Consider the following 13,109-nt stretch of genomic DNA (forward strand, 5'->3'; position numbering starts at 1 on the left):
AAACTCGTAATAACCTACCAGTTATCAGCTCACTTGAAAAAATAAAAGTGAAAAACCCCCACACCCGCAAAAAAAAGCAGTATTTTGAACAATCAAAATACTCTTGTGAATTTTGTTAGGTACTAGGGGAAGAAAAAAGATAGGAAAATGTTACAGATACGTGAAAGAAATTCTTCTTGGCAAGAGTTCTAGACCACCAGAAGTTAACTGACTGTTACAACCTGAAAGTAAATGAGACCTTCGATGCTGAGTTTAAGGAGGAAAGGTAGAAGTTTTAAATTAATTTTATTAAGTATTTTAACATAATAATTTAATTAAATAATTTCCAATTAGGCCAGATGGGTTTTGGATTGTTTGTTTTCAGATTGGCCTCTAATTCTACTACCACATTCTTATTGAATGGAAGGCTTTTTCACGATCCTTTGTCTATATTCCAATTAAATTTTAGCAGGTTTTTTTTTAAATATTTCTATATGCTTCTAGAAATACATGGTTATATGTTTGTGTGTGTAAGAATGTATGATTGAACCTACAAAATGCCTCGCATCCTTTCCAGTCTACTACTCAGAATTGTTCAAGTTAGGTTCTTCCAGCATGTATATATTTCTAACCATGAGGTATTGATTTAATCCTTTTCTTCAAGTGAGTAATTACATTAAGTTTATCTTTGGAGAAAGGGATCATTTTTCATTTGCTCATCTTCCTAGAGTAACTTGCCTTGATTCATCTTTCCTGATCTGAATTAAATTATTGCCAAGTAAAACCATAATAAAAAACTCTAAACTGGCATTTTCACCCTGATTTTACCTCAGCAAAATAGATGCAAGATGAGCAAGAATTTTTGGCTTTTGAAGTTTCAGCTTTCTAAGCCCCTGCTGTTGTCAGTTTCTGATTGCTACTGCAGCAGAGAGACCCTAAAGTGGTCAAGCGCTGCGATGGCTGAAGACCTTCGGGCCTGTCCTGCAAGAGGTCGATCGCGCTGGCCCTGCTCCAGTAAAGGAAGCGAGCTTTCCTTGCAGCATGCGTGTAAGTGCGTTGCTGGTTTGGAGCCAAAATGCCTTGGCCCCACAGGATGAAGCTGTAAAATTTGCAGATTCATGGAGAGTCAGGCCAGAGAGGAGCTCTGTAATCATCTGTTGTGACCTGTAAGTGGTCTCACAGAAGCTAAATGAGAGCCCCCTGTGCCTTCACGTGTGTTCAAGTGGCAGTGCATGCCTTCTCCTGGAAAACATTTATCATTACTGCTAGGAAAATATTTCATATTTTGGAGGCCAGTTTGTGCAGCAGCATCTTCCAGCCAGTACACCTTGTTCTGCTTTTCTCTGTGAAACTGGAAAGTGCTCTGCCTTCAGTTGTCAGACCTCTCTTGCATGTTTTAAGAGTCTGAACACGGTGCTTGGAGTTGCAACTCTCTCTTTTGTTCAGGTTACGTTTCCACCTCACACAATACAATATCTCTCCTCTTATTTAAATTTGCAGCTTGCTATTCATGGTAGTTGAATTCACCAGGATTTCTGCATTCTTATATTTGAGGAGTGTTACAGCCTGATGCTTTTTGTATATTAGTCTCTTTCACTTAGGAGTGTGAAAAATGTGCTGCGTGTTGCCTCCAGAATAAGATGGAGTTATTTCTTGAAAGTTAATTAGATTTACAGGTTCAGATGCCATTTTGCATCAAGTCTTGTTTTTTTGAGTGCACTGCCATTGCATTTGTATAGTTCATCAGTCTCTAATGGTGTGACTGCTTTGAAGAAGGGCAGAAGCCCGCTTTTATTTCATTTTCCTGAAAGATATGGGTTGCAGTGCCCATGTAGAGATCAATGGATAGAAATTTGCTCTCTGGAGGGCAGGCTGTGTTAGTGCATGACACAACGCTTGGCAATAATTAATAAGTGGAAAGTATTGTGGAAGTTTTCATAGTTTTCTGTCAATGGTGTTTGCCTTAGAATATGTAAACATTATTCCCTACCTCCTGATGGTAAAAATTTACACAGATTCAAACACAAAAAAAAAAGTTAAAAGGTGAGGGGGGGGAGAGGAAGACACTTGATAAGAAGCAGATGTGTATCTGTGCTTAACTCCAAGGTGAGTTTTCTGCTTTCGGCTTACGATTACAGTTATCCAAGGACTCCACAGAAAGATCCCTGTCTTTTGTCATGCAGGGAAGAGCTTCAGATGCAGTTCCTGGTGCTGTTTATCTGACCTTCGAGAATGAGGAGGAAGGAAGAAGCGGCATTTAGAGCAGTGCCCAGTGAGATGATTCATGCTCCATTCACTTACCCTGACAAGCCTTTCAAACCCTTGGCTGCGTTTTGCTTATGTAAACAAGAGCTACGACTTAGGTGGAGAGAAGCGGTGTGGTTGACATTTTGACATTCCTACTTTTAAAACGCTCTTTGGCTAGGATCAGTAGGGAGTCAAAAAGAGCAGTATAATTCAGTGCAAAAGTAACTAGATATTGTTCTTTGAAATCCACATAATGTATATAGTTCTGATTGTACAGCAGAAGAAGAGAAAGCTTACTTGACTGTTTCTCAATTTCTAAATTCAGCTGCAGCCTTTTGCCACCTTCTTGCAATACTGTTGTTCTCTCTCATTTCTCTGGGTGCCCTGTGGAGAGCCATGCTTCTGAAGTGCATATTGCAGCCATGGGAATCCTGCCGAAAGAGGGCAAATTGCAGGGCACTTTCTGTTCAGCCCTTCATTGGGAGAGAGGAAAGAGTATATTGGTCCTATCACGCCTCTCTGCTTGTGAAAGTCACTCCTAGTGCATAAGAAGTATAACCCAGTCCTCCTGTTTTCAGCTGCCAAAGATAGCTTTGCTTCATAAACATAAGGCTCCCACTCTTCACAGCTTGAATCACCATTAACTCCTCAGTTCCTAAAGGAAAAAAAAACAACAAACAAACCAAAATCATCGATCTCAATTTCTTGAGAAGCAGGTGTTGTAAGACTCCTATATTGCTCACACCTAGAATATTTCTGTTTAGGCAAAGATTGCCTTCTCAGACTTTGAATCTGGGATGATCACTGAAAGCTGCAGCCTGGAATCTGTAGCTGGACAGCAAGCTCATCATTTGCAAAGCTTCACAACTCCTCATAGTGTGTTTTTAGTGGTGGAGTGTATGTGTTGTTGGTCATGGCAATAGAGGATAACCTGAAGGAGTCTAACTTCTAAGATAAGAGCTCCTGTATTCAACACCAGCTTTAATTCATTCCATTGCCAGAAAAATATCCTTTGTTTCCTGCTGGTGTGTTTGCCAAGGTGAGTTTCTTCTGATGCGTTTGCCAGGAGATGGTTCCCACAGGGCTTGGTAGTCAAACAGTCATACAGTTCGCCTAGCTCGAAAAGCCTTCTTCTCAGGCCACTGTGTGCTGAGGGAGCAGGACTTCATCACCCTCATTCTCTTGCCTCTGTCTGTTAAACCAAATGCCAGGAAGTTAGCTTGCAAACCTCTACTTCTGGATCCTCTTGGCCAGTCATTGTGAACTCAGTCTCCACCTCTGGCTGGTCCCTCTGAAGTTCTTCCAAATCTCCAAGCTTGGTAGAGGCCTGCTATGGTGTTTACAAATTATTCCTGTTTGATGCATTCTCCAACTTTTCCAGACCATTAGAAAATAGACTTAAGAAAGATGAAATGTGTTTCATATCCCTTAATCTGTTTTCCATCTTACTTGCTTTTGATCTACAGCAGTACGTTACTTTGGGCTCCCGTGATGCAGGGCTTTGAATGTTGAGTGCTCAGTGTTCTTGTGTATCTTGTAAAGGAAATGTACCTTTCAGGCATTTGTTTCTACAACAGGTACACACAGAGACTGATCTTAGCATGAGTAGATTATAGGTGATTTTCCCTGCACTGATTTTAAAGGCACTTTAAATGCCATACTGGAAACTTAAACATGAAGTGCAGCAAAATACTTTTCTTTCAGAAAATACTTTTGGTTTGAATTTTATTCCCTCTCCAGGTGCCTGAAACAGTGATTTTCTGGAAATCTGTTGCTTTTTCAGATTTTTGTCTCTTAAAAGCAAAACAGAACAACTGCTTAAGAATATTAAACAGCTTTTCAGGTAGACTTTCTACTAAAATGAAAGGTCCTTGTAATTGGCTCTACCAGGGAGGTGCTGCTGGATGGCATTTCTTTGCTGATTTTCTTTTTTCTCCTTTTTTTTTTCCATTAGCTATTGCTAATCCATTCTCTGGATGTTACCTTACCTCAACTGTTAAGCACTAAGAAAAATCAAGAAAGCTATGAAAGAAACCCCACTAGACAGTCTGCAGAGCTGCTACTCTCCCAGGAACAGCTCCTCTTTCCTTGGCTTTCTATTCTTCCTGCTTCTGCCATCTTCTGTGTGTCTTAATATGTACTTCTGATCTCTCAGACCAGAGACCATGGTTATTTTCTCCTGTGGTAAATGCCAAGCACATCTTTCACTCTGAATAACATAATGAGGAAGGGATAGCTTAGTAGTTGATAATAGCAGCCCAGGGCAAAAGCCTCAGCTTTATTGCTGAGATTTTAAGAGGGAGAAGTGACCTTAGGAATGACTTGATGATTTACAATTTGGGAAGCAGTGGTAGCTTACACTGGCTTAGCTGCTTGTCGAAGTACTGTGTAAGCAGTGATTGCAGCTTTGTAGGCTTCATCATAGGTCAGATGTTTAAACAGAAAGCGTGAGCTGGGTTACAGTTTCAGACTGCAACGTGTGTCTGACTGAACATGCGGTGTGCAGCGCTGATGCTCAGGGGACGCACGTACCTTAGCCTGGGTCTGTGGCATGGCAGGGGGGCTCTGCAAGCCACTTCCAGGCAATTTGTGGCTTGCATGAGGATGAGGAGCCACAGGTTGGAGAAAGACAGAAATGCAGTGTAAAACCTGTACACGTCAGGCTGTGAGAGGAGCATGTGTGTAGAAAGTCCTCGTGCATTGCCCTGGCTCTGCACAGCTCGGCCCCACTGTAGCTTTATTTTATGTAGCCCCTCAGGCCAATTAAAAGTCTAACGTTAATCAGTGCTTCTCTTGGTCATTCTCAAGTTTCTTTTTCAAAGGAAGCATTAGTCAGTAGTTTTATCTCTCAATTTTGTGTTTATTTTTGAGAGAAGTTTTGTAAAGATTCCTCAAGTAATGTTTAGTCTGTTTGCAAAATCTTATATCAACACGCTTTTGAATTTGCCGTGTCATGTAGGGAGACATAACACACAGAGAGTTTCTTTAACTGTGAAAAGCAATATGGCTCTTGGCAGCTTCGCCTCCTCTTTTGTCTCTTTCTAAGCTGGAAAGTAGATTTATTTTGTTAAAGCCAAGAGACATTCAGAGTTACTTAAGGCCTGAGTAGGAGCTGCCGACTGTTGTTCCCTCTCTAATGGTCCCGTGACTGCTGGAGCAGGAGCACTTTGGAAAAATGAGTAATTAGTGCTTGTTTATTAGTTTATTAATGATTCTGACCCTTGTTATATTAAAGAAAATCCTGACTATTAACCTTATGACCCAAAGGGATTTCCTCTCATAAGTCATCTTAATTTTTTTTTCACTCCAAAAAATATACATTTGTATTTTGTATTCTTGCTAGAGATACTCATTCGCATTTAGGAGATGTTAAAAATTCAACTAGCACAGGAGTACCCAGCCACAAAAGAAGAGTATTTCAGAGTTGATGTGGGTGAAGAACATGTGAAGTTGATAACTGCAATTTTGCTGTAACAAAGTGGCTTAGAGTAAGACAAATATTTTCTTCAATTTTCCACAAGATTATAGTAATTCAGTTCATGTACTCCTTTCACAATATATGATCTGCGATGGAGTACTTTCTGAGAAGTGCGAGTACTTGCAAAAAAGTGTGAGATATCATGTGTCTCCCTGAGCTTGTGTTTTCAATAGTGATTACTAATACACTGCTGTGTTTAATGCAGCTGGTCAGGTTAGCTGAATTTTTATTCAGAAGAATTTTGGCCTACAATCAATGTTTTGGCTTTGTATCCTCTGCCGGGTTATATTTTTGTTGCCTTCTTTTTATTCCTTATCCTTTGTTATTTCCTATCTTCTATCAACAAGGTAAGTAACTCATGATCTCTTTGTCCCCAGGTCCTAATGCTGTGATGTGGAGCTGTATTCACAAATCCTCAGAGTTGGACATATTCTTGCTGTGTGTTTTCTTTCTGGAATAAAAGTGTAATAACATAGCTTGTTTAGCTTTTGCTGCTTTTAACAGCAGGCAGAAGAAAGCTTTTCTTAATATTTTTGTATTAACAGTTTGTTCTTAATAGCCTTGTGTTCTCTGCAAGACTAAAAATAGCAGTCAGAGTGAGCATCCTTCTGGATTGCATTTGTGGAGTTGAACAAATGGTTGATATTACCAGTTGGTAACATATGACACCAGCATTAAAATGCTGGCGTATATTAGCCAATACCCTGTTTTGTGAGTGATCACTTTATTATGCTTTCATTGAGAATTCACATACCCTTTCCTGTTAAAATCTCTTACTGCCTTTGATTCAGTGCCAGATTGTTTTTTTTTTTTAGCCTTTTCCTTGGTTACCCTTTTTTAAAATGTAGTCTGCAGCGGTAAGACTTAAATATTCCTGAGGCCCAAAGGTACTGGCACCCTTTAAACAGCATAAAAGCACCAAAAGTACCTGAAGTCTCAGCCCAAGCCTTCCAACGGGCTGGTTTGGCCAGTCGCGCTGCAATTTGCAATTCAAGTCTGAGTTCAGCAAAAGGGAACAGTTACTGGAAGCATCATTAACAGGGGGATACAGAGATTAAAAAAACAGATTTTGCAGAAATACCAAACATAGACAAATCCCATTTCACATTATTTTGAATATTTGAGAAATACCTCTTACCGTTTGCTTTTCCTTCTGGCTGTTTTACATGTTTGTACACCCTGAAAACAACAGGAAATGCCCTGTTTCCTCCAGGTTTAGTTTATGCACATGTAGAAAATGAAAGATAAGAGTTTAAGTTTAGTGGATACTAAAATCTGCTCATTTACAGTTGCAGTTCACATTAAAAAGAGGATTTGTGCCTGTGAATACCAGCTCAGTTACAGTCTTTGATCGCAACAGTGAAGCTGTGAGTTGGTGAGATTTTGTGAGGCAAGCGGTGAGGTGTGGTATTCCCCGAGGAGAGGTGTGTCCAGTCGAATGGGTTGGACATTGCAGGATCTAACCACTAAGCAAGCGATGACTGACTCAGCAACAGCAGTGCTGTTTCATCACCTGTTGTTTTCTAAATGTGACTGAAAACCCAAAACCTGACTGTTTATTCTTTTAAGTCAGTGCCACACAAGGTATCAGCTGGCCATGTTCCTGTCTGTTTAATTATAACCTGTTTCAACAGAGCCTTCTCACTGCTTTGACTGTTAGTTTTGACCATTTCCTGCAATAAACTGCTCTGTTCAGTATGGCAGCCCAGAACTGACTGTGTCTGGGGCAAACGAATTGACTCAAGTATGTATGTGCATGCTGTGCTGCAGCTTGTAACTCGGCTGAAGTATGGGCTGATAAAATAACCAGTGGGAAATACCAAGTTTTGGCTAGTTATTATTGATTTCATTCGTTTCCAAGAGATGGCAAATTAATATGGCACAAGGATGTTCAGCAGTTTCTTGGACATTAGCTTTTTTCCTGACTATATGGCTATCAATAATTTATTTAGATTGTGAGGCTGCTGTTCATATATCTGCAAATTTTAGCTGAGTGAGCATCGCTAGCCAAACTGTGCTAGATCGGACCTCAAAAAAAGTTGTTTTGGCATGCGAAGACACTACTATCAGGGTCAGGTTAGAATCCCGTCTGCAGGACTAAGCTGCACATCTCCATGTGATTCCCCTGTAATCCCTTGGATAAGAATTTGTATTTGCTGTGGAGCCCCAGAGAGCTTAGTCAGAACTGCAGGCTTCCAACATGCTAGATGGCGTGCAGTCCTACAATCACTCTTTTGGTTTCTCAGCATCATCCCATCCTTCCCGTTAATTTTCCTTCAGGTTTTAATAGGTCATAACTTCCTTTGACTCTAAATGGAGTTTGCAGACTTCGGGGCAGCTGGATGGGATAGGGTAGCAAGCTAAATACACAGAACAGATACAAGTACAGACTTCTTTTTGCCATCTCTTCCAGTTTGTTTCCAAATGCCTTTATGTGGATGCAGTGTCCAGTCTTCCCCTTCTGAGAGCGATTTCTGATGATATATCGAACCACATTTTTTCATGCTACCACAGGGATAGAGCTCTAGCCTTTGAACCTTAGTACAGCGATGCTACTGTTTCTGCTGAGAGCTTTCTCTTGCAACATGCACTGAAAGGTCAAAGTTTAAGATATATTTAAAATATATTCAAGGGAAAATTCACCACACGTACTTGACTGTCAGCGTTTGAGTATTTTTTTTCCCCTTTTCTTAGTGCTGCGGCATATTAGAGATTTTTATGGTTTTGAGCATGATCCAGCATTGATACTGTAGCTCTGGAGGAGTGCCAGCGGGGAGGCTTACAGAATATCAGGTTTTATACCATCTTATGTAATGTTTATGCGGGTGGGATATGACATATTGAAATTCAATTTATTGAAATTATTGAAATTATAGCCATACTGCCCTGCTGGCAGTGGGGCTGAAATGGCTATGTTTTGTGGCATTCCTGCTTGCACAGACACACACTTAGGGAAGATAGGTTTGCATTAATGTTTTTGTCTTCTCGTTCACCTATTTTTACTGGTGAACTGGTGCCGTTACACTGAAAGCCTACTTTGTGCAGCCATAAGCATGTAAATAAATAAAGGGTCTGAGTTCTTAAAGATAATGGAAATTTATTCAGGTTCACATTTCTAGTTTAGGAACCTTCCTTTAGATGGGGTTTAGTTTCATTTTTAGAAAAGGCAGTATCTATTTCTTTCATTAATCCTTTCTTTGCAAAACTCATGTTACAACAATGCGCAGAAACCGCTCTAGATGAGTTATGTCTTTTGATTTTATCACTCTAATTCAATCAGTGTGGATACGTTTACATCTGTATAAAGCCACCCTGTACAATACAGACTTTTCCTGTCTAACAGACAGAAAGAAAGACATGTTTACTTTGAGGTCACTCTGTTGCTATGTGAGAGGTTGGTGGTACCATTACCACCAGTACGTCCATTTTGGGGGAAAGATGTGCAAGAGAAAACACTCTCCTAGCCAAAAGAGTATTTGTAGTGAAAAAAAAAGGTAAATCTGTGTCAAGACCAAATTTTATGTGTATATAGATGTAGCTTTTAAAGTGTATTTGCTACATGAAGTTATTTCATCTCAAAGAAAAAAATCATTTATATACTTGAGCAGTGTTTACTGCAGATGCTATGCCATTTGTGATGAAAACGTCCCACTTTTTTGGCTGGGCATTTACCATCTTATCTCATGCATCTTAACAGCCTCATGAACAACAGCTAAAAGTTGGATATATGTTACTCGTGGTGACACTGAGCCTCCTTCATTATAGTAACGTACCATGGAGCATCCAGTTCATAGCTATGGTCAGAGGACTGCAAAGAAAGTCCCCTTTTGGACTAATTCTTGCTTAGCCATAAAGCAGATGGTAGTAAACTGTTATTTTTGTTTACTGTGGACAGAACAAGAAAAAATGTGTCTAAATGGAAAAAAAAAACCACAAAACAACAAAAAAACTTAGGCTAGAGAGTGGAGAAGCCTTTCTAGCTGGCAGATGTAGTTAAGCACTAAAATAAATGGATGTGATACATCCATCGTTAAGGATTTTTAAGGAAGGTCAGACAAACAGTTTTCAAGAATGGTTTGAGAAGACTAAATACTGCCCTGGGCAAGGAGAGGAAAATGAGTAATCTGTTCTCCTTCAGACCCATTTTCTCAATTTTTTTTTTTAATAGCAATTTTGATGCCACTTAATGATTATTACAACGAGCTCTGCTGTCCCTGTGTATTTTATTTATATGATCCCATACTTCATTCATTTTGCTCTAACAGCATGTGCAGCAAGGAAATAATGATAAGAGAATTTCTTAATGTAAAAAGGAAAAATATGCCCCTACTTAAGAGAGCATTCAGATTCTGAAGGGCAATTCTTACATCTTCTGTTATTTCTGTTTTAATGTATACAGGATTTTCAGGTGTTTGTGACACATCTGTTTTTAGCATCATTGCAAAATGTGTTTGAAAAATACTGAAAAAATATTTCAGCTTTTTTTTTTTATTTCAAAAATTCATTACAGGATTGACCTTTTCAGTTACCTGGATTATACAATTAAAAAAAAAAACCCAACAATATTACAGTTGAAACAGACTGAAGAATTCTTGTACATACTCTATTTGTGCTTCAGAAATTTGGCAATTTAAGAAGCCTACTCTATCTGTCATTCTTAAGCTCATCACAGCATCGAAAATCAATTCAGCAAGAAGATACGTAGCCAGTGCTTTGAAGAATCCATACAGAAATATTGCCTTGTCATTCTGTTGGTTGGGATTATGTTACTCACTGAATGATTGCTACTCATTTTGTGCCAGTATAATCAATAAAAGTGACACTGCGAAATCTGATCTTCTTTCTCTGCAGGCCAGCTTTGGGTGGTCTCCTTACATCATCTTTTCGGCAGCACCAGGAGTCCTTGGCAGCAGAAAGAGAAAGACGACGTCAGGAGAGAGAAGAAAGGTTGCAAAGGATAGAACGCGAAGAAAGAAACAAATTCAAGTAGGAGCCAAATTTGCTCTCAGTCTGTTGCTTTAATGTGTGATGGGTCTGTAAATCGTTGAGATGATTTTTCCATTGCAAAATAATTGAATTGATGAATAGTTGGTGTGTCTCTTTAGATACATTTCTTGATCTAAGTATCTTAAGAACTGATATACTAAACACATCGTGACAAATTTTGGCACTTAATAAGGCAGCAATTTTTTTAAAGACAGCTATGTATTTGCCAGTTATACTGACTGGATATCTGCAGAGACAAGGTTTTATTGGCTAATATACTCTTCTCTAAGTATAATCTCAGTGAGGCATAGGGTTTGAAGATGGGAAGCAGGTATCAAGAACTGAGGAAGAGACAGCACCAAAACATCTTTTTACTTTTATGTTCTGCAACGTAAAAGTGTTTTGAGGTCTCGGGACGTATGGCAATGTTTTTAAACTGCACTTTTTCCTGCTTTTCTGAAGACGTGTCTCTTCCTCCTGGAAACAGCAAATGACAGAAAGTAATGATCAAAATTATTGCTCAAACCACGGACAAAGTCCCCAGCTGAATATAGGAGTCTCCATTTTCACATCTGAGACCATGCGGTGTGCAGTGGGATCTCAGGGTGTGCTGCCTGGGAGTAGTAGCAAGAGGCAAGTCCTCTTCCCCTGTTAAATCCATGCCCAAAAATCAAACGGAGGCATTAGCAAATTCTGCAGTGGGTTTAGGATAGATAAGGTACCTGAAGTGGTTTGCCTACTGACTGAATAGTTTACACTAAGAAACCAATTTGTTACTTCAAAAACAGGAGTGAAAAGTAAACATATTTTTAGTAGTTAGAAGCCATAATGTAGTAATCTAAAGAATGATAGGATAAATGTGTTATAACTTTAGAGTTGGTATTTATGGAAAAGATGGCACTGGGATTCATGTGAGCTTGTTTATTAGTATGCAGGATTGTTTTCACTATAATCATCTCTTTTGTAAGAAGTGGAAATGGTCTGTGTCATAGTGAATTTGGAAAGAGGAGTAATTTAGTAGTGCTCGCTTGGTTGGTTGGCTGAAGAAGATATTCTGCTGGCTCCAGAAGATAGCTGGTTTAGAAGAAAATGAGAGGGGGAGGGAAGGTGGATGAGCACCATAATAGGATCTTTGGCAGCCAACAGCTGCCCAAGTTCTCCTGAAACAGAAACAATCAGGTCTCAGTCTTCAAGCCTCTTCCAAAAACTCCCTATAAGTGGTAACATCAGGCTGCCGTGAACAGCCAACATGATCTTTCAGAAAGGAAACTCCCAGACCAAAAAAGCCACCAGGACATTTGGCAGCTTGACCTGTTTGAATAAGAGATCTGCACATTTCACTAGAGGTTGGCTGCAGTAGTTGTTCTTTCACCAAAAGTGCTTCCTTAAAGTAAAAAACCAATTTTTTAAAAAATATACATCTTTATCTCGTTACTTCAGAGTGAGAAACTGGGTAATGAAACATTGTGAGTGTGTTGCATATTTAAGATGGCGATTTTTCAATGCCCAGTGTTTTCATCTTCTAGATTTGAATTCCCTGGTCACCCAAAAGTTGCAACTTGTGTTTGAGTAGGAGGTCTCCAAAGCCACCAAATGTTGCAGACAGACAGCATCCCACAGTTGATTAAACAGTCTGGCAGGAGGAGGACAAAGCCACAGCAAGCAGTCATGGACAGTTTCTTAAGAGCTCTTGGGATTACATTGTCGTATCATCAGTCTGGCTAGAAACCCAGTCTCTGAAGATGTATTTTTGATTAAAAATAGCACTTGCAATTCACAGTCTTTAAGCTCGTGAGCAATACTGGATTTATCATCATGACTCATTTGTTATCTCATTCTTTCCGAATCTGCCTCAAGAACATTGTGCTAGGTTCTGGCACCATTATTGACAAGTTGAGGATAATTTAAAGGAGAGCATCACCAGAGCTTGGTTTTAGGAGAGATGTTAAAAATCTTCATAAGCTATGGCTAGCAGAAGGTATGCTTTACATAATGAACGTTTTTTCTCGGTAGAAGGGCTATTGTACCCGTTGCATATATAGAACAATATGCCTTAAAATACTAGGGTTATTCTTCAGCTGTAGGGAAGGGTGAAAGTTGTCAGAGGGGAAACAGTAATGTTAAAATTTGCCTCCTGAAAAATTCATAGAAGTTTTCTTTTTTTCCCTTTGACTTATTCCCATAGCTATTGTAATTCCAAAGAGGACTCTGAAAATATGATAAAAGTATAACCAGTTCAGGGATTCAAAGGGATATGTTGATAGCCTGAAACAGTAATGTGTATTCCATGTTAATGCGCTTTTGAAGAGCACTTGATAGCAGATATCTGATAGCTATTGGTATAGTAGGTGATAGGTAATTCATTTGATGGCACAATATAAAGAGAAAAAATAGTGGTTTATTCGTAAATGGAGTAGTT

The 13,109-nt window shown here is 39.3% G+C and overlaps 1 protein-coding gene across 1 annotated transcript in view; it reads left to right on the forward strand.

Moving 5' to 3' along the window:
- Window positions 1-13,109, forward strand: part of FHOD3 (formin homology 2 domain containing 3) — a gene marked incomplete at its 5' end in the record, with an annotated part of 91,531 nt that overhangs the window by 6,970 nt on the left and 71,452 nt on the right. The window contains one exon of the mRNA XM_010179486.1: window positions 10,556-10,690. Within this exon, the coding sequence (XP_010177788.1) occupies window positions 10,556-10,690 (135 nt within the window). The remainder of the gene's footprint in view (window positions 1-10,555; window positions 10,691-13,109) is intronic.

The sequence above is a fragment of the Mesitornis unicolor genome, unplaced genomic scaffold (assembly GCF_000695765.1).
Source record: "Mesitornis unicolor isolate BGI_N332 unplaced genomic scaffold, ASM69576v1 scaffold9202, whole genome shotgun sequence".
Taxonomy (NCBI): Eukaryota; Metazoa; Chordata; class Aves; order Mesitornithiformes; family Mesitornithidae; genus Mesitornis; species Mesitornis unicolor.